This window comes from Phoca vitulina, unplaced genomic scaffold (assembly GCF_004348235.1).
Source record: "Phoca vitulina isolate PV1807 unplaced genomic scaffold, GSC_HSeal_1.0 scaffold21, whole genome shotgun sequence".
NCBI classification, from domain to species: domain Eukaryota; kingdom Metazoa; phylum Chordata; class Mammalia; order Carnivora; family Phocidae; genus Phoca; species Phoca vitulina.
The window spans coordinates 2,927,446-2,955,328 of record NW_022589724.1 but is presented as its reverse complement, the minus strand read 5'-3'; the positions used below and the strand labels follow the sequence as shown (position 1 = coordinate 2,955,328).

At 38.0% G+C, this 27,883-nt stretch overlaps 1 protein-coding gene across 2 annotated transcripts in view; it reads left to right on the top strand.

Moving 5' to 3' along the window:
* The window catches only part of ERP44 (endoplasmic reticulum protein 44), a 93,130-nt gene that overhangs the window by 40,171 nt on the left and 25,076 nt on the right, over positions 1–27,883 (top strand). The window contains exons 1-6 of one of the 2 annotated variants that reach the window (XM_032419024.1): positions 528–821; positions 1,933–2,048; positions 21,703–21,887; positions 23,153–23,268; positions 25,966–26,023; positions 27,575–27,691. In XM_032419024.1, coding sequence (XP_032274915.1) covers positions 1,949–2,048; positions 21,703–21,887; positions 23,153–23,268; positions 25,966–26,023; positions 27,575–27,691 — 576 coding nt within the window. In that variant the 5' untranslated portion in view covers positions 528–821; positions 1,933–1,948. Of the gene's footprint in view, positions 1–527; positions 822–1,932; positions 2,049–21,702; positions 21,888–23,152; positions 23,269–25,965; positions 26,024–27,574; positions 27,692–27,883 lie in introns of those variants that run through there. The other variant, XM_032419023.1, reaches the window with a different exon arrangement.

Here is a 27,883-nt window from a genome sequence, read left to right as displayed (position 1 = left end):
TTAATGATCTGTTGCTTTTGTTATGTTTTATAAATGTAACTTTCCATATGTATGGATACATGTGTATGAAGGTATGGTGATATTGCAGTTGAACTTTTATTTCATCTTTCCCAGTCACCTTCTGGTATTCAAATTGATCCTATTTTAAACATGAACCTTTGCTTATTAAATGCTTACTGGGCAGCAAACTGCACAATCCAGAAAGAAGGAGCCCCTAATATATGCCTTTACCTTGCCCTTAAGCCAGGAGCCTGTGCACTAATTCTTCACTAGGCCATATCCTGATTCTTCAGGAAACCATTCATCAGTTCCTACCCTATGCATCCCCTGCCCTCCAGCACCCTATTTTCAGCAATCTATAAGAAACTACAAACTTGAGGTGCCTGGGTGGCTTAGTCGGTAAGCATCCGACTCTTGGTTTCGGTTCAGGTCATGATCTCAGGGTTGTGAGATTGAGCCCCATGTTGGGCTCTGCCCTGGGCACGGAGCCTGTTTACGATTCTCTCTCTCCCCCTGCTGTTCATGCTCCGTGCTCGCTCTTTCTCTCTAAAAACAAAAAAAGAAAACTATAAACTTGTGGACCTAGCCTTTCCTGTTCCTCCATCCTATCAATTTAATCATTTAACAGACATATATTGAAATGCTTATTAGAATACATAGTCAAATAAGACACGGTCCCTGATGTCCACAGACCCCACCCACCTATCCCAGATGGGAGAGATTTAAGAATGCTAAAAGAGGAAAGAGCCACTTGAAAGCAAGAGATTGAAGACAGATTGTGTCTCCTTGATATATTCTAGGACATCTCCTTAGGAAGTCAGGTGAGTGGGCTAGAGGAGCTATCTACCAAAAGAAATAAGGAGGAAGGATACAGTTTGCACCCTTTCACGGGCTTTATCAGACTTTTGCTGAATTATACTTAATAGGTATAACCTAATCACCTGCCGATTAAAGAATTCACAGGCTTCATTTAAGTAAGTTCCTTGGTGGAAAAGGACTCTGGAAGCAAGAGTAGCAATTACAGTTGTGTTTTGTTTTGTTTGTTAACAAATACTCAGTACCTTTTTCATACAAGAATGGCTGTTCTAACCCAGCTGGCTATGTGCTGATTCTGATTCTTCTCTATCAGGTCCCTTTAATGACCTACAACGTATTTGTGAGGTAGTTGGCCTGATTAAGGGGCAGTCAGAATTGGAAGTATCAAGTTCCTGGAATATTGTGGGGTTTGTGCCCCTTTTTAAAAGTAAAAACAGAACAAACAGAAAAGACAAAAGAAACATGAATAGGAAGTCTTGTTTAGGAATTGCACATTTTTGCTCCTGAACTTAATACATTTAATATGTTCATAGATACGAAAGCCTATTTTAACCAGGGGTAAATTTTGAGGGGAACATTGTATTGTATGCTATATATTCTTTTCATGCAGTTTATTTAGTATACTAACTTGCCTATGAAATTTGATTGACCTAGTCAGGTGAATCAGTCTACTTTTTGCAATAAACTTAACCTCTTGAAGATTTTGTATAGTAGTCTAAAAATATGTTCATTATTTAGAGAAAGCTAATTTCTTTTATAAATGCCCAAGTCTTAGTAGTTGCAAGTCCAAGTGGAGATACATCCTAAGGGCTTATATCAGACTTGTTTCTTAGCCTCTGTGAGAGATCCTTAGCTGTGTGCTTTATAATATTGGTGATTTTCTTAAGGTGCAAAAAACAAAATCTTTTAATTGTACAGTCTGAATTGGAATAGTCTTTGAATTCAAAATTGTCTTCATCTTCAATGAATGGCTTCCAGGTCCATGACTAAATTAACTATGTGATCGTCTCAAAAGCTGTTTATTGTACATATACTACATATCAGTGGATAATAACTGAAATAGGCTTTTATTGCTTCTGCTTTTCAGTTTTAATTGGTATCCTTCTTTGTACATAGGTGTCGTTTCAGCCAAATGTTGCATCCAATTTTTGAGGAAGCTTCTAATGTCATTAAGGAAGAATATCCAAATGAAAATCAAGTAGTGTTTGCCAGAGTTGATTGTGATCAGCACTGTAAGTACCTCAATAGGCAGTCTGGAAGAAATTGTCCCATCCCCACCACACACACACACACACACACACACACACACACACACCACTCTCTCTCTTTCTTTTCTTTTTTAATGCTAAAAAAATGTTCTGCTTTAGATGGAAGTTCTAGTGACTTTGGTTAAATGTTAATATTTAATCTTTATGTACTTATAATACTACTTTGCATTTTGCCTGCAAAGTAATTTTTTTCATTAAAATATAGTAGAATCAGCATATAGGTAGTAAATCATAACTAGCAATGTTTTCTGCCAAAGCAAATACCAAAATCAATAAATAAAATTGAAATAAAATTTTAGGAAAAAATGGATTTCTGTTAGTTTTAGAATCCTACAAAAATACCATGTAGTCATTGCAGATAAAACTATCTCAGATTTTCGTGTTTCTGTTATTTAAAAGATTCCACTAAAATGGGCTTAGACTGTCTTTGAGGTGTAATTAGCTGTAGTTACAGATTACAGTTATTGAGAGTGTTGAGAAACTTAGGGTAGACTCACTTATAGTCCAGCGTCTTGGATTTCACTGGTCCCAGCGGAGCTTGGTTTTCCGTGTGCATGACAGATCTCGCTAACTTGGGTTAGTGCACGTGCAGTGGTGTTTCCTCCCGGGTGCGTCCATCACACGTGAACTCTCCTCTCTCGTGGTCCCAGACTCGCTGTGTTTTGTAGCTCTGGTTCATTGTGTGTTAGTTGTCTCACTCATTGCAGTGTCAGTTCTTCAAAGGCAGGAACTTTCTTCTTTTTGTTTTTTTAATTCTCCCTTTTAAGTGGAGACCAAACTACTCATTAATCTTTGAATCTCATGCATGCATCTGACAGTTTCTGGGAGACAGACTACTTGTTAAAAGCTTGTTGCACTGAGTTACTGGCGAATTGGCCTGAATACAGAACTCTCCATTCTGCAAATTTCTTATCCTTTGCTCCTAGCCTGGTAATTAGAATTAGTATGTGTGTATGTACATTGACTTTTCATTTTACTGATGAGAAATGGAATTAAAGTGACTTAACGAGTATCAGACAGCTTAACATCTAGTCAAACCAGAGTTAGAATCCAGATCTCCTGACCAAATACCTTCACAGACCTATTAGCTTCTTTTCTGGTCAGTTTAACAAACATTTGGGGGGATTTACTGGTATAGAAACGGCTAACAGCAAAACATTTCAGAATCTTACAAACCATAGCCCTCATTTCTGCCTATTGGGATTCATAACTAGATGAGATGAAGGGAGCAGTAAAAGGTTGTCAGTACAATCATGGACTGCATTTTCACACTGCGCTCTGGATCTTTCCTCCCACTTTTCACTGACGGACATGGTGTTTTTGGTGTGGGCTCTCATTTCACATCTTTCTATTTTTTATGTATTTAATTAGACATTACAGTACAGACAGTAGTCCCTAACTTTCACTGAATTTGGACCATAAAATCTGAAATTGTGCTCTCAAACTTACAGTCATTGGGAAGAAAAATTAACTCTTGTTGAACCATAAATATCATTTATTCTTATTTTTAACAGATTAACTTACTTTTGAGATAGATCTGACATTACTACTATTAATCAGGCTCTCTTTTTATGGGAGTAAACAGCCATAGTTTGGATGCTTTTTGATCCATGAGAGAGATCTACAAAATTAATTTTTTACTAATGACAGTTATATCTGAGACCTTGTGTATTCTCTTTAAATATTTTATCCCTTCTGTGTAATTCTTCACTTTTTAAAAGTGACATTACGAAATCCTTATTGATGATTTATTCACATTTTCCACTCTCTTTAGAGATTGTAAGACAGAGTGGCCCCTAGGTCACTCCTTAGATGCCATTTGGAATGTAGAGGTTTTGAACTGGAAGGACCTTAAGAATCCTGTGGTCTGGGGAGAAATGTCTATTAGGCAGGTGGTTCTTTGGTAGGATTTGTTTCTTTTTAAAAAGAGATTTATTGAGATATAATTAAGATAAACTGCACAAGTTTAAATTACACAATTTAATGTTTGACACATGTATACACCTATGAAGCCATCACCACAATCAAGATACCAGCATATCTGTCATTCTCCAAATTGTTCTTGTTCCCCTTTGCGGTCCCTTTCTTCCCCCATCAATCTCAGGGGACCGTGGAACTGCTTTTTGTTATTAGAGATTAGTTTGCATTTTCTAGGACTTTATGTAAGTGGCATCATATACTGTGTTGTGTGTTTGTGTATGTATGTATGTGTGTGGTGGTGGTTTTTCACTCAGCCTGGTTATTTTGAGATGGTTGCATGTATCGTTCATTTTTAGTACTGAGTGGCATTCTGTTGTATGGCTCTACACCACAGTTAGTTTATACACTTAGTGACAGTTGGATTGTTTCCAGTTTGGAGCTATTACAAATGAAGTTGCTATAAACATTTAGGTACAACTCTTTGTACATATACTTTCATATTTTCTGGGCACAAACTTAGCTGTGAAATACCTGGGTCATAGGTTAGTTTATGTTTAACTTTTTAATAAACTGCCAAACTGCTTTCCAAAGTATTTGTACTGTTTTACATATCTACTAGCAGAGTAGACGCATTCCAGTTGTTCCATATTCTTGCCAACACTTGGTATGGTCAGTCTATTTAATTTAACATGGCTGTTAAATTATGAATGGGTATAATAATTTCTTACTGGGTTTTGAGAGCCTTTTATATATTACGAATGTAAGTTCTTTTTCAGATGCATAATTTGTAAATATTTTCTCTCATTCCAGTGTCTTAAGGGTGTCTTTCTTTTTAATTGTAAAATCCACAGAACATAAAATTTGCCGTTTTTACCATTTTTAATTGTACAGTTTCATAGATTTAAGTATATTCACATTGCTGTACAACCAGTCTCCAGAACTTCATCTTATAAAACTGAAACACTACACTTACTAAACAACTCCCCATTTCCTCCTTCCCCCAGCCCCTAGCAACCACCATTTTACTTTTTATTTCTATGAACTTGACAACTCTAGATATCTCACATAAGTGGAATCGTACAGTATTTGTTTTTGTGTCTGGCTTATTTCACTTACCATAATGTTAATGTCTTCAAGGTTCATCCATGTTGTAGCATGTGTCAGAATTTCCTTCCATTTTAAGGCTGAATAGTATTCCACTGTATGTGTAACACCACATTTTGTATACCCATTCATCTATTGATGGACACTTGGGTTACTTCCACCTCTTGGCCATTGTAAATAACACTACGAAATATCTCTTCAAGGCTTTGCTTTCAGTTCTTTTGGATATAAACCCAGAAGGAGAATTGCTGCATCATATGGTACTTAAATTTTTTAATTTTTGAGGAACTGCCATACTATTTTCCCCAGTAGCTATCTCAATTTTGCATTCCCACCAGCCATGGACAAGGGTTCCAGTTTTCTCCACATCCTTGCCGACACCTGTTACTTTTCTGTTTTTGTGATCATAGCTATCCTAAAGGGTATGAAATGCTACTTCATCTTGGTTTTGATTTGCATTTCCCTGTTTAGTAACGTTGAGCCTCTTTTCCTATGCATGTTGGCCATCTGTGTATCTTCTTTAGAGAAATCTGTTTAAGGCCTTTCCCTGTTTTTAATCAGGTGATTTGTTGTTGTTAAGTCATAGGAGTTCTTTATGTATTCTGGATATTAACCACTTATCAGATAAATGATTTGCAGTTATTTTCTCCCATTCTGTAGGTTGCCTTTTCACTCTGTTGATTATGTCCTTTGCACAGAAGTATTAAATTTTGATGTCCAGTTTATCTGTTTTTACATTAGTCGCCTGTGCTTTTGGGGTCCTAGCCAGGAAATCATTGCAGATCCAGTGTTCTGGAACTCTTCTGCATTTTCTTCGTAGAGCATTACAGTGTAGGTTGTATGTTTAGTTTTTTATCCATTTTGAGTTAATTTTTGTGTAGAGTACAACATAGGATCCAATTTCATTCTTTTGCATGTGGACATCCAGTTTTCCTAACACCATATGTTGAGGACACTATCCTCTCCCCATTGAATGATCTTGGTACCCTTCGTCAAAAAACATTTGACCACATGTGTGAAGGTTTGTTTCTGGGCTCTCTGTTCTGTTCCATTTGTCTGTATGTCTGTCTTTATGCCGGTACCACAACTTTTTGATGACTATAGCTTTATAATAAATTTTGAAATCAGGAAGTGTGAGACCTCCAGTTCTGTTTGAGAGTGCCTTAATTTGACGAAGTCCAACTTATCTATTTTAAAAATGGATTATGCTTTTGATGCTGTATCTAAGAAATCTTTGCCTCACCCAGGATCACCAATACCTTCTGGTATGTTTGCTTTCATAAATTTCATAGTATAAAATTTTGCTCTATGATCCATCTGGAGTTAACTTTTACATGTGGCACAATGTATAGATTGGAGTTCTTTTTTTGCATATAGTTATCAAACTGTTCTGATATTATTTGTTGAAAGGACTATTCTTTCTTCATTGACTTTGCATCTCTTTCAGAATCAGCTGATCATATAGGTGTGGATCTTTTTTCTGGTCTGTCTGTTCTGTACTGTTGATGTATTTATCTGTGACTGATTTGTCTGTGTTTATACCAGCGTCACACTCTTTAGATTATTGTAGCTTTATAGTAAGTCTTGAAGTCAGTAATAGATAAATCTTCCAACTTTGTACTTTTTTTCAAAGTGGTTTTGCTATTTTAGTTGCTTTGGATTTCTCTATGACTTTTAGAATCGGCTTGTCAATTTCTAACCAAAATGAGGGGGAAAAGTTGCAAAGATAAAACAGAGAGTTCTCTTATAGTCCTTACCCAGTTTACCCTAATGTTGACATATTACATTACCCGGGCACGTTTGTTACAACTAAGAAGCTAACACTGGTATATTCCTATTAGCTAAAACTATAGACTTTATTCAGATTTTATCATTGGTTCTACTCATGTCCTTTTTCTGTTCCAAAATCCAGGATATTGCATTTAGTATCAGGTGTTCTTGACATTTGATAATTTTGAGGAGTATTGGTCAGGTATTTTGTAAAATATCCTTATTTTGGGTTTGTCTGGTATTTTTTTCTTAAGTCTCACACATCTTTGTGAAATCTGTCCCTATTTCTTATTTTTTGGTGCTATTATAAATGGCATTGATTTTTAAATTTTAATTTCTGATTGTTCATTGCTAGAAATACAACTGATTTTTGTATATTGATCTTACATCCTGGTTTTATGTAAATACAGTAGGATTTTCTACATAGACAATTACGTTGTATGCAAATAAGAAGTTTTACTTTTGGTGGTCTGTATATCCTTACAGTATTCTTTTTGGCAAGTGTACCTACTTGCTGCTTTAGGATTAATTTCTCTGAGGTAGAAGATCTCTATGAAGCTTTCTAGCAAAGGCAGAGGGTGACCTCAGACTGAAGATACCATTGCCCACATATGTCTTGTTCTGTTAACGACCTTCTGGCATTGTGGCAGCCTGCACTCTCCTACCCTCTTGATACTTTAGTCTGTCTGTCTTGTTTCTGATGCGCTGTGTCACCCAGACTTTCCATCCAAAGTAAGAGTGTTATTCTTGGAAAAGTTCCTGCAAAAAGTTTCTAGTCATATCGCCGGGAAAAGACTATGTATGTAGTGTTCACTTGGATTTAGACATTCTCTTACATTATTTTCGTTATCTTCACCACCCCTTGAGTCAGATAGTATTACTCATTCATCCAACAAAAAGTTTTATATACCTTTTGTCATGCAATATGTACAGGTTCTAGACATATAGCAGTGAACCAGATACACCCAGAAAGGCAAGAGCAGTAAATACACAATTGCTCGTTGCGATAACTGCTCTGAAGAGAGGTGTTGGATGGTATGAGATAATCCAGGTCTGACTTAGTCTGCAGGGTAGAGAAGGCCTTTCTGAGGACAATGCTGCGAGGCCTGAAGACAGGGTAGGATTTTTAAGGGAAATAGAGGAAGAAGAAGGCAGAAGGAAGAGTAGGTGTAAAGTTTCTGAGGTAGGAATGAACATGAGACTTTCAGAGAGCTGGGAGTGTGTGATCATTTTACAGAGGAAGACGCTGAAAGACCCAGAGGGCCTGAGTGATTTGCCAGGGTTTCCGAGTAAGTGCCGGGAGCCAGACTGGAGCCCAGGAGGATACAGCTTGTACCAGGTAGCTCGAGTATTTTGAAGGTCAAAATAAGGTAATTTAAACTGGATTTCTCATAGAAACTGAGAATTCACCCAATTTCTGTATAAAAATGACTAAAAATGTCTGTTACAAATTATGTTATAGTCTGTTTAAATTATCTCCAATGGGTCAGTGTATGAACAAAAATGAATTACGTGTATGTGGTGTTGTTATTCCTATACTGTGTGGTCCAGCCTCCACTAAGGTAGAATTCTCTGTGCTAATGCCAGAAGCCCACTGCTACCAAAGTTACATACACTTGGACAAGTTACTTGAAAAATCACTGAACTTGAGTCAGTGCTTGCCATAAACTGTGTGTGTGTGTGTGTGTGTGTGGTGAGAAAGAGAAATCTGGTAACCAGATGTGATAAAGTGTTAAATCTAGGTGAGGGTGTACAGGTGCTCCTTACATTACTTTTTCATATTTTATGTAAGTTGGAAAATTTTCAAAATACAAAGTTGGTATAAAAAGTTTCTGAACCTGGGGCGCCTGGGTGGCTCAGTCGGCCAAGCGTCTGCCTTTAGTTCAGGTCGTGATCCCAGGGTCCTGGGATGGAGCCCCGTGTTGGGCTCCCTGCTCAGTGGGGAGCCTGCTTCTCCCTCTGCCCGTCCCCCCACTTGTGCGCTTTCTCTCTCTCTCTCCAAATAAATAAATAAAATCTTTAAAAAAAAAAAAAAAAGGCTCCTAACCTGTACTTTATCTTTGGTTAAGAAAAGAGCAGGAAGAAGTGTCTTGTTGCTTGAGAGTTTTTGAGAAAATGTGTATGGAAGAAGCTTGAAATCTGTTCAGGTGTGCTGTGATATTGTTAATTGTAATTTCTGTTTATTTTCACTGTGATAAATGACCTTCAGCACAGTCCTTGAACTTAAAAAAATAATTTTCTTGAATAGACTTTTCCTGGCATTTTGAGGACTACTTAGAGCCACGTGGTGACTTCTGGAAAAACGCACAGTTCTCTCGGTGGCTGTTGGAAATTTTCAGTGCAAACCTCCTGTGAGCAGGTCTGGCAGTTGATTCCATTTTGTCGGTCCTGAAACTGCCTTCTTTCACGAGTTGCCATCTCCTGGGCATGAGCATGTCTGTCTCACCACCGGCTGTCATGGGAGGTAGACATTCCTTTGTGAAGAGTCTCCCATTACCAGGTGGCATTTATGCCCATAATTACAAAGATGACTTAATATTAAGAAATAGAATAAATCCCCATCAGTGTAGGTAAAATAAAGAAAACCAGCTTATCAATATATGCTGAAAGACTTGACAAAACCCTACATAGGTTCTTGGAAGAGATTAATGTGGCAAAATGTATGAATCCAACCTTGGCTTGCATTGAATTTTTTAAAACTTTAATGACTATTCTATTCCTTCCTAGTATGTTGCGAGCTCGAATTGAGGTGTGACCCATATCTGAATTTAGTTGGGAAATCTGTCTGTCTTAGCTATAAATTTTGTATTTTGGGAATTTCTGCCAAAGCTAAGTTACAGGTTTTTGTGTTTTTGTGTTTTTTTTCTTTACCAGCCCTGTTTAAAAATTAAGGATAAGGGGTGCCTGAGTGGCTCAGTCAGTTAAGCATCCAACTCTTGATTTCAGCTCAGGTCATGATCTCAGGGTCATGGGATCGAGCCCCACATCAGGCTCTGCGCTGGGCGTGGAGTTTGCTTGAGATTCTCTCTCTCCCTCTCCATCGGTCCCTCTCCCTGCTCGCACTCTGTCTCTCTCTCTCTCTCAAATAAATAAATAAATCTTTTTTAAAAAAAGGAATTAAGGATGAGGTGAGACCATTAAGGTCAAAAAACAAACAACGTAATTATATAACAATATTAAAATGTAATGGCTCTAATTTTCATAAAACATTCCAAGTGAGTATTTTCAGAGTAGTCCCTTTAGGGCGGAAATGCATGCACTCATTCCTTAGAATGTGTTGGGAATTCTTGGGGCGTTGTCCTCTACCCCACTTTTCTAGTTGGTCGGGAAAGCCGTCTCCGTGCACAGCCACAGAACACCCTTCTTTGGTTTGCTGCCTGCATTTCCTTCTCTCTCCCTTCTCCACCTGTCAGCCTCCTGTGGACTGCTTTCCGCCCTGCCTTGACCTCACTTCTTTATATGTCCTTCCTAGGACTCGCTTTGTTCAAATGTTCAGCTAAATAGGCCAAGAATGTAGAACAGGAGAAAGAAGGCGAAGGTAGATATAACAGGCTAATTTCACCCAGTCGGCCCTCTTGCTTCTATGTATGAGCTAGATGCAGTAGCTTTGATCCCTGCTCCCATCCCCTGACCTCTCTCCCCACCAAAAAAAGGGGAGGGGTGTGGGAACTATGGAAAGAGAATTTTGAACCCAGACTGACACTAGAGTGTCATCAGGAAGCTTCCCATGTTTTAAGCTTAGGTATATATTTTGAAACCCCAGTGTAAAGCTCATAGCTTAAATAACCCTCATCTTAGGGTTAAAATTTAGTTCACTTTCTGAGCCCCTGAATTCTCCACTTGTTGCATTTAAAGTAGGGAACAACGTAGGAGGAAGAGAAAAAGGAAAAAGGAAGTCAGGGTAATTAAAGAGGATCAAGAGGCAGTGTGTTGTGGAACAACGTGTTCCCCACCTGCTGGGCATTTCTGTCTGAGTTCTGATGGCAGCAGAACAGGTGTCCTCACTCACCCTGCACGGGACTCAGATGTCCAGTCCAGTTTCTTCCATGTCACAGATCTGACAGTCACCCATTTAGCTTCTCCCGTCTTGGGGGGGGTCCCTACATCTCTGGTGAAGATATATTTATTGCTGACTTATAGAGGATTTCTCTTACACTGTACTTAGGGAATCCACACTGATACATCTTTTTGATACATGTATTATGTATTAAGAGTTTTACGAATTTCATTTAAGATTCTAGCCTGTGGAAACAATTAGTTGCAGCAGTAATTATAATAGTAATGATGATAATAAATGTAAACTCTGTAATCACGGGGACCTTGTCTTTTTACCCTTGTATCCCCAGCACTGGAAGGGTGCCTAGCTCAAAGGAGGTGCACCATTACAGTCGTTGAACAGATGGAGGCATAGATGTAGTGAGTCGTAACCAGAATTTATGAACTGGTGGTTTTGTAGGTACTCCATTAAGTACTTCAAATGGGTTATCCCATCTCCCAACAATACGATTAAGTGTTTTCTGCAATATTTCATCAAATCTAATTTGCCATTGATTATAAGGCACACTTCTATCTGTAACTGAAAAAAAAGACTAAGAAAAATTGAACTACAACACAGTGCTTTTCACTTAGAATTTTTATCATGAGAACTATTTTAGACTTAAAGATTTTTTCATCATATCATTAACGTGTGTACCTAAAAACGAAAATAAATTTGTTCAGGTAATGCTGAAACAATTTCACATTCTGAATCTGACTGCTGTACATCACTTTCCAATTCTGAGTCACTGATTTTTGTGTTTTTCCACATAATATCGACTTCTGTGCCACTAAGAGTGTTGGTAATGCTTTTTTTTAGAGAGCGTTGTTCTGCTCTTCCTAGGATTTTCTTCCAAGCTGCCGATACCCATTCTGCCAGTATCGATGCTGGCGCTTAACTATTTGACTAATCTCAGAGTTTATATTTTTCTCCATTGAAGCATGTCACTGCTTGTTAAGCAACTTTTATTCAAAGTCAGCAAGATATAATCAAAATTTTGGGGTGTCTGGGTGGCTCAGTCAGTTGAGCTCTTGATTTCGGCCCAGGTCGTGATCTCAGGGTCCTGGGATCGAGCCCATCATTGGGCTCTCTGCTCAGCGGGGAGTCTGCTTGAGGATTCTCACTCCCTCTGCCCCTCATGCTCTCTCTCAAATAAATAAATAAATCTTCGAAGAAAAAAAAATGTTACTAGTGGTTTTCCCTGGTGGTGGTTGGATTACAAATGATTCTTGTTTTCTTCTTTGTAATTGTCCTTGTTTTCCAAAATTTCTACACATACAATTAAACTTGCCCTTGCTTAAGCTGCTGATCATGGTCTCTGTTTATCTCACCTTCTGTGTCCTCCTTGTGCGGGGAGTTTGGAAGTTGAATTCGTCCCTCTCCCTGGTGGTCATGCTGCCTTAGATGTGGGAAGGCCCATCAATCTGCCCCTGGTGGGACCAGGATCTCTGCTGACCTCCAGTGGCTCTAGGGTGCATGGCACGCAGCAAGAGACACGTTATTTGCCCTGCTGGCATTTTTACGAAAGTATTTAGTAATTGTCCTTGAACACTGCAGCACTTGCTCCCGAATACCAGAGTTAGTCTTACCTGTGTGCCTTCCGGTATGGCTTGAACCTTCCGTAGGGGAAACTGAGAAGCTTTTATAAGGGCTATATGTGTGAGGCATTAAGTATAAGAAAATCATTATGGACAATAATACTGTATTAAAAAATACTTCCTAAGAGACTAGATTTTAATTATTCTCACCATAAAAAGTGATAATTACCTGAAGTGAGAAGGTGCTAGCTAATGCCACAGTGACAGTCCTATAGCAGTATACAAATAAATGTATCCGATCAACATGTTGTATGCCCTGAACGCTACTGTGTTATATGTCAAATATATTTCAGTTTAAAAAGTATAAAAAAAAAGAAGAAAATGTACACTGAAACAGAACTTGGATGCCCAGGTTTAGCCTGAGTCCTGAGTAAGCTTCTAGGCTTTGTTTATAATTTCTCTGTTTAGGGTTTTATTTTGTTGAGGTGTTTTGTTGTTCTTTTACCCTCATTGTGGGGAAGGCGTGGTTTGGGAATGGAAAAGGGTAGAGAGGCAGCAGTGGCCCTCATCCCTGACCCAGAAGAACAGTAGGACCTTCCTGTTGAAATCATCTGCCGTAGGTAATCACAGTGGGGAGACGCAGGCAGTTTCCCATGTGGGACCCTGCTGGGCATGAGTGAGGAAGGTAGGCGGGCGGGCAGGCAGAGCCCGTCAAGGGAAAGTAAGTGACCACTGAAGCAAAAGTACATGCTAATTTTCTAATCAGCAAGCTGTTAACCTTCTGAAATTTGTTATTCCTTTGACATGCATTTTAACATTTGATCCATCCAGTTAATTAAAAAAAAACATTTATTATACCCTTTAAATCATTCTTTGTTATATTGTCAAGATGTCACGTTGTAATTATCTTAAAATCATTTTTGACCAAAGCCTGTAAGAAGTCACCTTTATGTCTGAGATTATCGATCAATGTAATTTTAAGGTTTTTGCTTCTTAATAATTAAAAGCCACCTATTTATGCAGCATACCTGCTGCCACGGTGTTGTTTGAGAATTAAGTAGGCAAATATCTATTCCTCTAATAGTCTTCAAGTATTATTTAATCTGTTTCTATCCGTAACTAGAATTTTAAGGCAACCTACGGGTTGTAATGTTAAAGTTTGTAAACAGACTCTTGTTATTTCTGCCAGGACTGTTGCAGTAGCTTCCTTACTAGTCTCCCTGATTCTCCCTGATTTACCACCAGGTGAATATTTTTAAAGCCCCGTTCTACTGCTTCAGTGGCTGCTTATCACTTATCAGGTAAAATTCAAACTCCATTAACCTAAAATTTAAGAGTCTCTGGAGTCCACCTATAGCCTTATTTCTTTTACTTCTGGTTTATGCATGTTTGCTATCAGCACACTATTTTCCCATTATGCCCGCTAATTTAAGAAAGTTAATTACTCCAGCAGTGTCTCTTATTGTCCATTTTCCTACTGATCCTTAGGCCACAAGTAGAAGGACTAGTTACTTTCTTAATGGGTCTGCATTATAAACTTTTTGCCAAATCCTTTGGGGGTTAGAAAAATTCCGTGGCTTTCTGCTGGCAAATTAGGCACCAGCTAGGCTAGTTTAGCCTTATTAACATTGAATGTGTACCTGAATTGGACTTGGTAGGACTATTTTCCCTTTGTAGGGCTTGATATTACTGAATTTAAAAACTTTTAATTGTTATTTTACCAATCGGATGGACAAAATGTTATCTGGTAGTTTTAATTTGTAACTTCTTGATTACAGATGAGCATGTTTTTTACATGTTTACTTGGCTATCTGTGTTTCTTTTATAAATCAGTTGACACTTTTAGCCCATTTATCTTTCTGGCGGTCCTTTGTTAATGTTTTTTATGTATTCCGAATATTATTAATTTGTCTCTAATATGTGGCACAGATATCTTTGTTCCGGTTTATCTTAAAAACTCATGGTGTTCTTCAACGTCTAGGTGCTTCCTTGCCTATGCAGCTTCAAAATCTGGCAAATATCTTGATTATGTCTTTGGTGCTGATGCAGGCCCTTCCCACAAATACACATTGTTTCCTAAGCCCCACCACAAGGCTGTGAGGAATGTTACTTTGTTTTTCTGGCCCAGCCTCCAGCTTCCTATGCCACCCACGCATTCAGTAATGTCCTCTGGGGAGAACTTGCTCTGTGTCTCAGGGTCCTTCCAATCCCCCAGCCCAGCCCAGGTGACTATGAAGAGCTTTACTGAGTTCTCTTTCTCTCTGTCTATGCAGGCATGATCCTCAGCCCTAAATCTGCACAAATTGCGGATTTAGTTTCGAAGAGGAATTACATAGGAAACATATGGGAAAGAAAATAGCCAGTGGGTGATTTTTGCTCACTTAGGAATGGTCTGTTCCTTTCTAAGATTTCAGTTCACTTATTCTTCATTGCTTTCATGGTGTCCGATATCTTTTAAAATTTGATTTTAAAAAATCTATTTTTTCCTAGTTGTCACAGCAGAACCAGTAGATTTCTGCTACCTACTACATCCTGCTTGGAAATGGAAATTCTTTAGTAGATTCCCTTTTGGGTTTTCTGTGAACCCAGTAAGATCGCCAGCAAATAATAACATTTTTGCTTCTTTTTCAGTATATATACTCTTTCTTATTCCACTGACTGGGAACTCCGGTCCAGTGTTATACACAAGCCATAGCAGGTTTCTTTCATAGCAGTGTTTCTTTCCTGATCTCGGCAGGATAGCTTTCAGTGTTGCCCTATCAAGTTGTTTGGTATTTGCTTATTTGGATACCCTTTATCCGATTAAGGAGGTTCCCTTCTACTTCTGGTTTGCCAAAAAATTTTAAGTGTGAATGGATTTTGATTTTATCAAATGTTTTTCTGCTTCTTTTGAGCGGTATGGCAGTCCCCCTTATCTGCGGTTCTGCTTTCCATGGTGTCAGTTACCCTCGGCCGACTACAGTTCCCAAGCAGATGAATTGTCAGAAGGTCAGTAGTAGGCTCACGTTGTGTCATTCCCCTCACGTCATCTCTTCACGTAGGCATGTTAGCATCTCACATCACCACTAGAAGGGTGAGTGCAGCACAAGAAGTTATTTTGAGAGAGGGAGAGACCACGTTCACAGAACTTTTATTACAGTATAATTGTTCTATTTTATTATTAGTTATTGTTGTTAATCTCTTACTGTGCCTAATTCTTAAACTTTATCATAGATATATATGTAAAGGAAAAGCATAGTATATAGAGGGTTCAGTACTATTCACTGTTTCAGGCATCCACTGGGGGTCTTAGAACATATCCTCTGTGAATAAGTGGGGGGGCTACTGTAGTGGAGTTTTTCTCTTTTATTCTGTTAAGGTCATGAATTACATCAATTGATTTTCAAACATTGAAGTGCTAGACTAAATCTAGCTTGTGTGATGTATTATCCTTTGTACACAGTGCCAAATTTAATGTTTTCTTTTCAAGTTTTGCATCTGTGTTCTTGAGTAAGACTAACATATACTTTTTTTTTCTCATCATTTCCATGTCAGATCTGGCAGAAAGATTATGCTGACCTCATAAAATTAGTTGGGAAATGTTCACTCTTCTGTATTCTCTGGAATGCTTGTGTAAACAGCATTATTGGCTGCTGGAATTTTTGGTAGAACTTGACGGTGAAGCTTTCTAGAAATGGGGTTTTCTTTGTGGGACAGCTATGGATTATAGATTCAATTTACTTAATAATTTTAGGACTGTTTATATTTTCTATTTATTCTGGTGTCAGTTTGATAGGTTCTGCCTTAATGGATTTTTTTAAATTAATTTTTTAATTTTAATTCCAGTATAGTTAATATATAGTGTCATATTCATTTCAGTCATACAGTATAGTGATTCAACAATTCTCTACATTACTCAGGGCCCATGATGATAAGTGTACTCCAAATCCCCATCACCTATTTCACCCATTCCCCCATCCTCCTCCCCTCTGGTAACCATCAGTTTGTTCTCTATAGTTAAGAGTCTGTTTCTTGGTTTGTCTCTCTCTTTTTTTCCTTCCCTTATTTATTTTGTTTCTTATATTTCACATATGAGTGAGATCATATGGAATTTTCTTTCTCTGACTGACTTATTTTGCTTAGCATTATACTCTCTAGCTCCATCCATGTTGTTGCAAATGGCAAGATTTCATTCTTTTTCAATGGCTGAGTAATATTCCATTGTATATATATATATATACACACCACTTCTCTATCCATTCATCTACTGATGGACACTTGGTCGGCTTCCATAATTTGGCTGTTGTAAATAATGCTGCAGTAAACATAGGGGTGCATATATCCTTTTGAATTTGTGTTTTTGTATTCTTTGGGTATAAACCCAGTAGTGTGATTATGGGATTGTAGAGTGGTTCTATTTTTAAATTTTGAGGCACCTGCATATTGTCTTCCATGGTGGCTGCCCAGTTTGCATTCCCACCAACAGTGCAAGAGGGCTCCCCTTTCTCCAAATCTTTGCCAACACTTGTTTCTTGTGTTGTTGATTTTAGCCATTCTGACAGGTGTGAGTGGTACTGATTTGCATTTCCCTGATGATGAGGGATGTTGAGCATCTTTTCATGTGTCTCTTGGCCAGCTGGATGTCTTCTATGAAGAAATAACAGGAATTTAAAAACTTTATCTAGGGGTGGGCGCCTCGGTGGCACAGTTAAGTGTCCGACTCTTGGTTTCGGCTCAGGTGGTGATCTCAGGGTTGTGACATGGAGCCCCACGCTGGGCTCTGCATTCAGCGGGGAGTCTGCTTGAGATTCTCTCTTCCTCTCCCTCTACCCCTCCCCTCTCTCATTCTCTCTTTCACTTCTCTCTCAAATAAATCTTAAAAAATAGTTTATCTAAATCTCCAAACTTACTGTCATTATGCTATTGATAATACTCTCTTATTATCCAGGTTAAATATTCCTGCTACATTCCTTAAATTGTTTTCTCTCTCATTTTTTCCTTGATCAGTCTTTCTAGTGGTTTATCAATTTTATTGGTCTTTGCAAAGAACCAGATTTTGGCTTTTTGATCTTCTCTATTGTATATTTGTTTTCCACTTCATTAATTTTTGCTTTTACCTTTCTCATTCACTTCTTTATCCTTTGTTTTTTATTTGTTCTTTTTATAATTTTTTAAGATGAATGCTTGGCTCTTTGGTTTTCAGCCTTTCCCCTCTGACATATCTGTTTTAACGTCCTAAATTCATTCTGCGTATCACTTTGGCTGCATGCTGCAAGTTCTCATAGGTACTTTCATTATCATTAGGTTCACATTATTTTTCAGTTTCTCTTTGTGGTTTCCTCTCTGATCCATGTCTATATAGTTTTTAATTCTCATTATGAGTGGAATCATTTGAAAGTTGTTGAGACTTCTTTTGTGACTCCTCGTGTTTGTTTTTTATATGGTGTATACACCTGCCAAGAACATGCGTTCCGCAGCATTGGAGTATTGTGTTCTGCATGTGTCAGTTTAGTCACGTTTCTTAGATATGTTGTTCAAATTCTCCTTACTTTATTGATTATAATCAATACATTATTGTTATATCAGTTACTGAAAGAAGTGCGTTAGTAATTTCCCGCCATGATTATAGATTTGTCTTTATAGTACTCCTAGTTTTTACTTTATTTCTAGACTGTTATTTGACATATACAAATTCAGAATTGGTGTATCTGCCTGGAAAATTGAACTTTTTATTATGAAGGGTCCCTCTTGGTCTCTAGCAGTGCTTTTTGCCTTAATGTATACTTATTTACTATTAATATAGCTGTACAAGATTTCTTTTGATTAGTTTTTGCACAGTATATTTTTCCCCAGCCTTTTTCTTTCAAGCTTTGAGTATCCTTATGTTTAGATGTGTATTTTATAAGGATATGTAGTTAGAGTTTACTTTTGCTTCTTTGTCAAAGATCACTTCTGTATGTATATGTAGGTCTGTTTCTGGACTCCATTCCATTGATCTGTTTGTCTGTCTGTATTCCAGTAACACACTGTCTAGAGTCCTGTAGGTTTACAGTAAGTGTTGAAGTCCACTGGCTTAAGCCCTCTCGTTTTGTTTATCAGGGATATTGGTAATTTTCTTATAACGTCTTTGTCTGGTTTTGGAATCAGGGTAATTCTGGCCTCATAGAATGAGTTGGAAAGTGAACACTTCTCTTCAATTTTCGGGAAAACTTTGTGCGGAGTTATTTCTTCCTTAAATATTTGCTAGGATTGGCCAGTTCTCATCATGGGTTTTTGCTGGTAGATCCAATTCAGATTAAACATTACAGGGCTTTTACTTAATTTTCTCAGTTTTCTATTTGTATCCTTTTTTCTCTTATGCTGAAAATCTTGACTCTTAATGGCATTAGCATAATTACTCATGTGCTTTATCTGTAATATGTGTGTTTATTTCAAAATAACAATGCCAGTATTAAAATTTACTTAAAACTAATTGTATTTTACTATTAAAAATTTTTCCATAGTTTCAGAGCTAAAAGTATAAAACCAAGGTATGGTCAGGGAAATCTAAATTCCACCTCTGACCTTTTCTTGCTTTTTCTCCCATTGGCGGTGTATTTTTGGAGGGAGGAGGGGGATAGGCACAAAGATTATGTAAACGTACATATATACACATATACTTGCTGATAGCCACACACACACACACACGTTATATGTTTCTTGTCCGTATTTCTTATGCAAAACAACATACCTATACACATCTTTCTGTACCTGGCTTTTTTGACTTAATGTATCTTGGACATGGCTCCTTAGCAGCATAAAGAGATCTTTTTCATCCCTTTACGTAACAGCCTAGTACTTCACTGTATGGGTGTACCGTCCTGTAGTTAAGCAGTCTTCTGTTGATGGTATTTGGGGGAAATAGTCACTTTTAAAAAGACATTTTCCATATTCCAGACCACAGCACTGTGGCACTGGCCAGTAGAATTACTTAACCTTATTGTAACAGCATTTTTATTAAAATCGTTTTCATTTCTACGTCACTGCAAACATTCACTTTATAATATGCCAGGTTTCACGGTGTAGTGTGCTGGGGACTGAAGGGGCTTTTCATTAGGAAGTTAAAGTTCCTTTTTATTGTTTTTCTGGGCTGGTTTTCTTAGACGCAGGGTAAGCCTAAGCCTTCGTGGCCTTTGCCTTACAGCAAGTGCTTCTGTTTATCTTAAAAGACTTCTGCTTGCTGACGGAAGCACTCCCAGCCCTCGGTTTGTAGCACCAATGTAATCTCATTAATTCCTTGCTCAGGTGATAGAATCCCTGCGATTCCTACAACACCTCAGAGATGGGTTTTCTCATAGGCTATCAGGCTGAAAAAGGGCATGTAGTGATATATCCGCTAGTCTTCTGCTTCCACAAGTACCAGCTTCTAAATAGATTAGTGTCTATATTAAATATGTGTATATTGAGATACCTTAAAATTATTTCAGATTTCTGTGATTTGGTGAATAAAGTACTCTCCTTGGCCTCATATATAACCAGTGGGTCCCTTCTTTTGCTTCGATTTGTCTTCTGTTCAAAGGATTTCAGTAGTTAAGCACTATTTCCTCCTTTTTAGATTTTCCGTGGAGTTTACCAAAGTGTTACATGCTCTTAGTTACGTAGCCTTTTCTCTAAACCTCCTTCTGAGAACCCATATTCATACATCAGTTTAGCTCTCTCTCATTGTTTATCCTAGAGAAAACACGAATACACCTTGACTTACCAAATATTATTGTAAGTACTTTTCCCTCCTCCTGAGCAGTGCGAAGACCTTAAAATACTTAGAATCATTATCCTCCTTGTCACCTCTCCTCCCCAGCTTAGATGCTCTTGGTGTCATCATGTATTTTAGTTTGTGTCAAATCCCACAAGGTCTAACTGTCATTGTTTTTTATAGTCAATATTCACTTAGATTTTTAAAACCGCTTTATTGAGGTATAATTGACATACAATAAACTATGTATTTAAAGTGCACAAATTGATAATTTTGACCTATGTATACACCCATGTATCAGCACACATATATGTATATTCACTAGTATACTTGTTTGTACCATAGAATCTCTTAGAAAATTAAGGTGGGAAAAAAAGAAATTAAGGTGGTCAGCAGAGCCTTATTGCTGTTATGTTGGTTTTGTTTTGTTTTGTAGCTACTAGAAATGGGAGGCAGGGTAAGAGAATTTTCATGGCTTCTTGTGCCACCATTTTAGAATTCTGCCCTCATTTTACAACTCAGTTAAAACAAAAATGTCACCTGTTTTAGGTCACTTCAGTCCCCTCTCTGGTCCCCTTCATTTAAAAAATTCAGTGTATCTTTTATCCTTTTCATCCATGTGAGTAGTATGGCATTGGAGCTTTTCCAGTGCCTAGAAGATACTGATTTCTTGTATTTGCCACCTCTTGGAAATAACAGCAGAAATATTTAAAGGCTTTTCCATTCTAATTGAGTCTATATCTTAGTAACTGTGATTTCTACAAATGAGATCAGCATACATTTTGATTTTTTGAGACTATACACACTAATTTCGAGGATTTGCGTGTGTGTGTGTGTTCTTTTTAAAATCTCCACTGCCTGAGAATATACCATAGGTCATAATAAGGGAAATTTTTTTTTTTTTTTTTTTTTTAGTATATACTGCTGACTTTTGGGTTTTATTCTGTTAGCTTACACAAAATTTGTGTATTTGGGATTATGAATTATTCCTCTACTAGCCGAAGAATCTAATATTTTTAGCCTTTGAGTATAGTTTTAATTTAAATTTAATTTTCTTTTATTAAATGCTGTAAGAGATTCTCGCAAGTATAAAGTGAGTTGAATAACTTTTCCAAAATGGGAATTTTGCACATTCTAATTATTTTCTGGCTATCTATAATAATAATTACTAACACTAAACTTACTGGGTCATGCATTTGTGTAATCTCATTTAGTCCTTAAAACAAACCTGTGTGGTAGAAATTATTATCCTTACGTAACAGATGAGAAACTAAGGCAGAGAGAGTTGATATAACTTACAAGTTCATACAGCCAGTAAATAGCAGATTTGGGATTTAAACCAGGCAATATATGTCCAGATCCTGACCTTTTAATCAGTATAAACTTGTCACGATTAATTTTTTTCTCTAACATTGAAAAAGAATTATATGAACCAAAATATCCTCACTAAATAATTGTAAGATTTTTGACCGTTGGCCTAATGGGCTCACCCAGACCCAAGTACGAGGGTGAAGTTAATTTTGTTTTTCGTTCTTTTAGCTGATATAGCCCAGAGATATAGGATAAGCAAATACCCAACCCTCAAATTATTTCGTAATGGGATGATGATGAAGAGAGAATACAGGGGCCAGCGCTCAGTGAAAGCTCTTGCAGATTACATCAGGCAACAAAAAAGCGACCCCGTTCAAGAACTTCATGACTTAGCAGAAATCACCACTCTTGATGTAAGTTGTTAACTTTTACTGGATCAAATGAACATTGCCTGTTTAATTAATGTAAACAAAGTCTTATGCAGTCAAAGAATCTGGACAGTTTCTTATAATTCATTGCAGTGGATCTGACATCTACAGACTTAGCGAGTTGAATTTTTCTTGAATTAATTCTCAAGGGAAATGCTCACGTTTTACTGAGTCTTTGGATAAAATCTGTAGCATACAGTAGAGCTGCACTAATTTAAATCAATCGAGGGCAAAGAATAGCCTGAGTTGTGAAGCCGTAGAAGTTAATGTCAGGCGTACACAACCAGAGAGTTTCCATATTTTCCTTAGTGGAGACCCTCAGGCTCTCTGCTCTAATGAGTCCTGTGTCAGCTCTTTGTATAACTTCCAGTGTCCTCTAAAACAGTCCTCCGTTAATAAAACCCTTCCCACTGTATGCTTAGTAGTTAAAAAAAAAAAGAAAAAGCTATCGAGTTGGGGCTTTAGGTTGTCATTGTCAGGTTTGAGATTTGACTTTTACCCTGCTTCCACGCTAAGAAGTTAGTTAGCCTTTCATGGATGCTATCAGAAGACACAAGGCTCCCGGGTCAGAGATAAAGGACTTTATTGCTCACATCCCAGCAAACAACGGGAGCATGTTTGCCTTTGTTTCTTCAACCTCCCCCCACCCCCGACCCCAAGTCCTGTGGAGGTGACATGGAGGTTCCAGATGGATGCCTGCACACGCCGTGGGTTCTGTGGTGGGAGAACTGTGGCCTCGGAGAACTCCGGTTTCAGAGCCGGCAGTAATCCTGCTCTCTGTCCCGGAGGGAGATTACCTCACACTTCAGGATTGCTTGCTGTAAGCACAACCCTCAGGAACGGCCTGGGTAAAGAATGCTCAGGGTCTTGCATTTGGCTGCACCTAACTGTGTAGGAGTGTGAGAAACCCATGAAGGAGTCTCTACCCATAGTCATACGTTATGAATCGATGTATTATTTTAAGGATAGTTACCTTATTTAGGAATTCCTCACCTTATTTAGATTTAGATTATCACTGATCAGTTAAAATAAAATGCTAGAAGGAAATGTTTATGATTACATTAGATGGGAGGTAAGATTGTTTTCAACCTAATATAATCTTTAATAGTTTTAGACTAGGTGTTAAAATCCAAATATGCATTTCTAGTGCTACATTTGCAGATAATTGAACAACAGCTGGGTGGATGAAATGACACATTTATAGCATATCTATATATGTTTGTAAAATAATTACATACTTTATTTTACAGCGCAGCAAAAGAAATATCATTGGATATTTTGAGCAAAAGGATTCAGAAAACTATAGAGTTTTTGAAAGAGTAGCAAATATTTTGCACGATGATTGTGCCTTCCTTTCTGCATTTGGGTAAGTATCTTAATTGAGAGTGTGTTAGTGGGTCGACTTGGCTGCCATGTGACATTCTTGTTGTGTGTGGTTATTTTCTGAAGATGACCTCTCCAGACATGATCTCAGTTCCCTTAAAGTCACCAGCCAGTCTTCCTTACACCTATCTCTGACCTCTTTTTAAAAGTTTGTTTATTCTTCTTTCTATACTATATTCTATTTCAGAATATGGGTGAGTGGAAAAGAATGGACAAGTTAACAATTACCTCTCATGCTTTTATCCAGCTCATTTACTGACACTATTCTGTGTTCCCACATAGTTCTAATGTGTGGGGTTTCCAAACTGAAACAACTCCTAGGCTTTCTCATGAAGAAGCATGGGCTTCGTTGTCTTGATTAATCTCCAGCTCTCCACCACCTTTTCTTCTGTCTTCCCTGTCCCAGAGGAACAGTACTCCTTCCCAAGGTTCACCTCTTTCCTCGTGTCTTTGTAACCATCTTTGTAACCATCCCTCGAGGATCCTCTTTGGCATTCATCCAGCAGTTGTCCTCACTTTCCCGTGTTTTCACCCTGACCCTTTTCATGACCTAATTTCTTTTGCCAAAAACATGATTCTCTCTTTCCTGACCTTTCTGTTCTATCTCTTGAGCTATAATCTCATCTCTTTCTTTTCTTTTCTAATTCTTCCCCAAGATTAGTTTATGCCTGGCCACCTTGAATTTCTTAAACGCCAGCCAGTGAAAAATCCTTACCCTAGTGGAAGCCGACTTTTGCCTTCATTACTCTCGTGAGACTTCTCTCTGCACAGTCACGAAACGCTTCTTAATTGCCAAGTCCAGTGGCCTTTTTTCAGTCTTTAATCCTCTTCAGTTTCTCAGAAGGCTGGGACAATCAACTGCCCTAGCCTTTATCTGCTGTGTCTACACATAGGCTGCCTTGAATACCCCTGGCTTGCTCCTTATTTTTCTGACTTCTCTGACTTTCCCTCCTGTTTTTTTCTTTCTCTCGCAAAATGGAATCATTCTATAGTTCTTTCCCTTTCTTTTCACTGGGGGTTATCGCCATCATCCTTTGACTTTATGCAGTATGATTTCTCTCTTTGCTTTGGCCCGTAACTGTTAGACTCCATTTTGGTGCCTATCTTGAGTAGAGTCCAGGTTTCTGGCATAGTCTGTCCTTTCCATTTTGTGACCTTTGTCCTTGTTGTAATACTTCTGTAAATTTTGTATGTGTTTTATTGTGAATGCTGTCAGTGATACTGGGAGCTCAGTGTAGGAGTAAATAACAGAAAAACTTCTCCCTGCCCCAGCCCCATGCTTTGTGCGGGGCTGCTCTCCGGCCGCACGGGCCACTTGCTTGCTTCCTCAGACACGGCGGCACTTCTGCAGCGGGGCCCTTGCCCTTACTGTGCTCGGTGTCTGAGGTGCTTCTCCTAGAGCTCGTCTCCTCAGGAAGAGCTTTCCTGATAGCTTTATATAAAATAACACTGCCCTCATCCAACTTGGTCATTCTTTCACCACTTAGTTTTCTTCAGAGCACCTTTTTTATTGGTGTTTGATCACCCAAAATAAATATATCTATTTGCTTGTCTCTTTCCACCAAAATGTAAGCTTCGTGAGAACACAGGCGCTGTTAGTTTTGTTCACTGCTGTGTACCCAGTGCCGAGACCATACCTGGTACGAAGGAAGCACCTAGTGAGTAGTTAGTGAACAAACGAACGAATGGATGGATGAATGGATGGATGGAGCATGTTCTTCCTTTTCGTTCCATTGGCATCAGTCTTGGTTAACATCCCTTGCACCTCCCTCCTTTACTGCTCTAGTCATAAACTGGAGAGAAATCAGTGTTCAAGTCACTCAAATATAATTTAGAAAGAAAAAAAGTTACCTATTTGACTTAGAATTTGTTGTAGAGTTCACTCACCAAACATTTATCGGACACCTATTATGTGCTGGATACTGTACTGGGGCATAGGAAACAATGGTGAACAGATAAAACAAAAAAATTGCTTATTGTGGAATTATATTCTAATGATGGAGATTATTTCAGTTCATCTACTTTTTTTTTTTTTTTTTTTTTTATACAAGTTTTGGTTTTAAAAAGTAAAAAGTAGGGGCACCTGGGTGGCTCAGTCGTTAAGTGTCTGCCTTTGGCTCAGGTCATGATCCCAGGGTCCTGGGATCGAGCCCCATATCGGGCTCCCTGCTCGGCGGGGAGCCTGCTTCTCCCTCTCCCTCTGCTGTTCCCCCTGCTTGTGCTCTCTTGCTCTTTCTGTCAAATAAAATCTTTTAAAAAATAAAATAAATAAGTAGAGAATTCTGATTGAGTTTGACTTAGAAGCAAATAATTTGTTTTTGTGATTGATCTGTGTGACCACATCAGTGACCTTGATCCCCAGTTACTGGAAACAGTCTGGTGTCAAAAAAAGCTTTTGGTGCTACAACTGCCAATCCAAACTTATAAAATATTGAGTCCCAAAAACAGCTAACTAAACTTTTCCTTTGAAAAAGTCTGCCTCATATTAAAGTTTTCCTTTAAATACATGCTTTTTGTTAGTATTACATAGTCTTATGAGTAGGAAAGATGATGCACAGGTATATACTTCAAGTCATTATAATACATACATTGCAAAACAACCAGCCAATTCTGTTTCATTCAAGTATATCACTGCTGTTATTCTTAAAACGTATTATTACTACTTCTCTCTTCCTATTAGAGCTGTTTCAAAACCAGAAAGATACAGTGGAGACAACATAATCTACAAACCACCAGGGGTAAGTCGCTATTTCTTAGTGTGTATAATTTTAAATATAATTTAAATACATGTATAGGATAATCTGTAGTTTTATACTTGTTAATTCACAGAATCATCGAATTTTAGTACAGAAAGGAACCTTAAGGCATCTTCTGGTACTAATTCAAACCTTTCAAAGTAAAGATGGGACACATAGGCCTAAAGTCACATAGGGATTTAGTGGCCGAGGTGGGACTAGAGATCTCCTGATCCCCAGGCCTTATTCATCTCTCTGTTTTGCATTCATTATGACACCCAAATTCCAAAAAATGCTTCTGTGGTCTGTGATCATCACTTCCACCTGAATCAGACCAGCCAAGCTCCCAAGTCCTCTGGGGTTTAAATTAACCTGATACTTGCCAGACAACAGGGAGCAACTAGGTTGCTTTTGACCCTTGGCTAAGCAGTTAAGTGTATCTAAACTTAGAAGTAGCTGCTTAGGCCCAGCTGATGGTAGCCACAGTCGAGAGGCGAAAATCCTGGTGTTTGTCATCGCATTGACCTGCTGGTCTGTCATTGCAGTTTTTCACACACACACGAATGGGAAACTGTTGATATTTTTTCGATTCATAGTTTTCATTTTAATGCTGTTTGCAGTGTCTTGATATACTAAAGTTTTTGGTTTTTATGTAGTCCTATGAATGAACTTTTTGCTTAGAAAGCTCATTTCCTATTCAGAATTCAGATAGGTATTTGCCTGTATTTTCTGCAAGTGCATTTCATCAATAGTAGGTTACATAGAGTGACTGTCTCTAGATTATCAGAATCCAGTACAGTTGGTTGTTAAGTCCATGCGCTCTGGAATGAGACTCCATTTTCGTGTCAAATCTGCCACCTTCCTAGGTGTGTAACTCCTGGAAAGTCTCTTAGCTTCTCTGTCCTTCAGTTTGTTCATTAATAAAAATAGCTGTGATTATAGGAGTCCTTGCCTTATGGGGATGTTTCAGGGATTCAGTGAGTGAACACATATAAAATGCTTACACCAAACAGTGCTTGGACACAGTAAGTTTACTCAGTTAATGATAGCTATTATTTTTGTTGTCATTTTAAGCACTTCATAAATACTGATTTTGGGTGAATTGTGAAAAAGATACTGTAGGTAAGTAATATTAGAGATAACAATGCCTTACATTTATATAGTTTCTTATATTTTTCAAGGCCCTTTCCCTAGAAGTTTCCAAATTTTCTTCTAACATTTTCAACTCTAAGGGATAGTTAAATTAATTAATTCAGATAATTCTTTTTCACAGTGCCTGCCATTGGTGAAGATACTGATAAACAATTAATTGACTCAGATCTGAGGAAAAGCAGAAGGCTTAGACATCACGGGTTGGATAATTAGGTCTCTGATAAATACAGAATTTTACAGCTCTCTTTCTCGGAAGTTCGGTGGTTTTTGTTTTGGGGGGATTTTTTTTGTTTGTTTTTTGTATACCCTGTAGATTTTCTGGGCTCATAGATGGCTTTGAGAATGCATTTTTGCTAGCACAGGTTAGATTTGTTTAATTTTTTTTCTCTGCTTTTGTAACAGCATTCTGCTCCAGATATGGTATACTTGGGATCTATGACAAATTTCGATGGGACTTATAATTGGATTCAAGATAAATGCGTTCCTCTTGTTCGAGAAATAACATTTGAAAATGGAGAGGTATGACTTTCTGATGTGTGTTATCTTTAAAGATTTCTGAAAGAGCAAGCTTCCTCCAGCCATCTTACTATTTTACTACACATTTACCAGTTGTGACAGTCATACAGTGAACAGAACTATGTTATAGCCATTTCTGTAATAGAGGCCACTGATTCTTAGCTTTTGCTATCCAAGAACCCCTCTCTGTTGCAT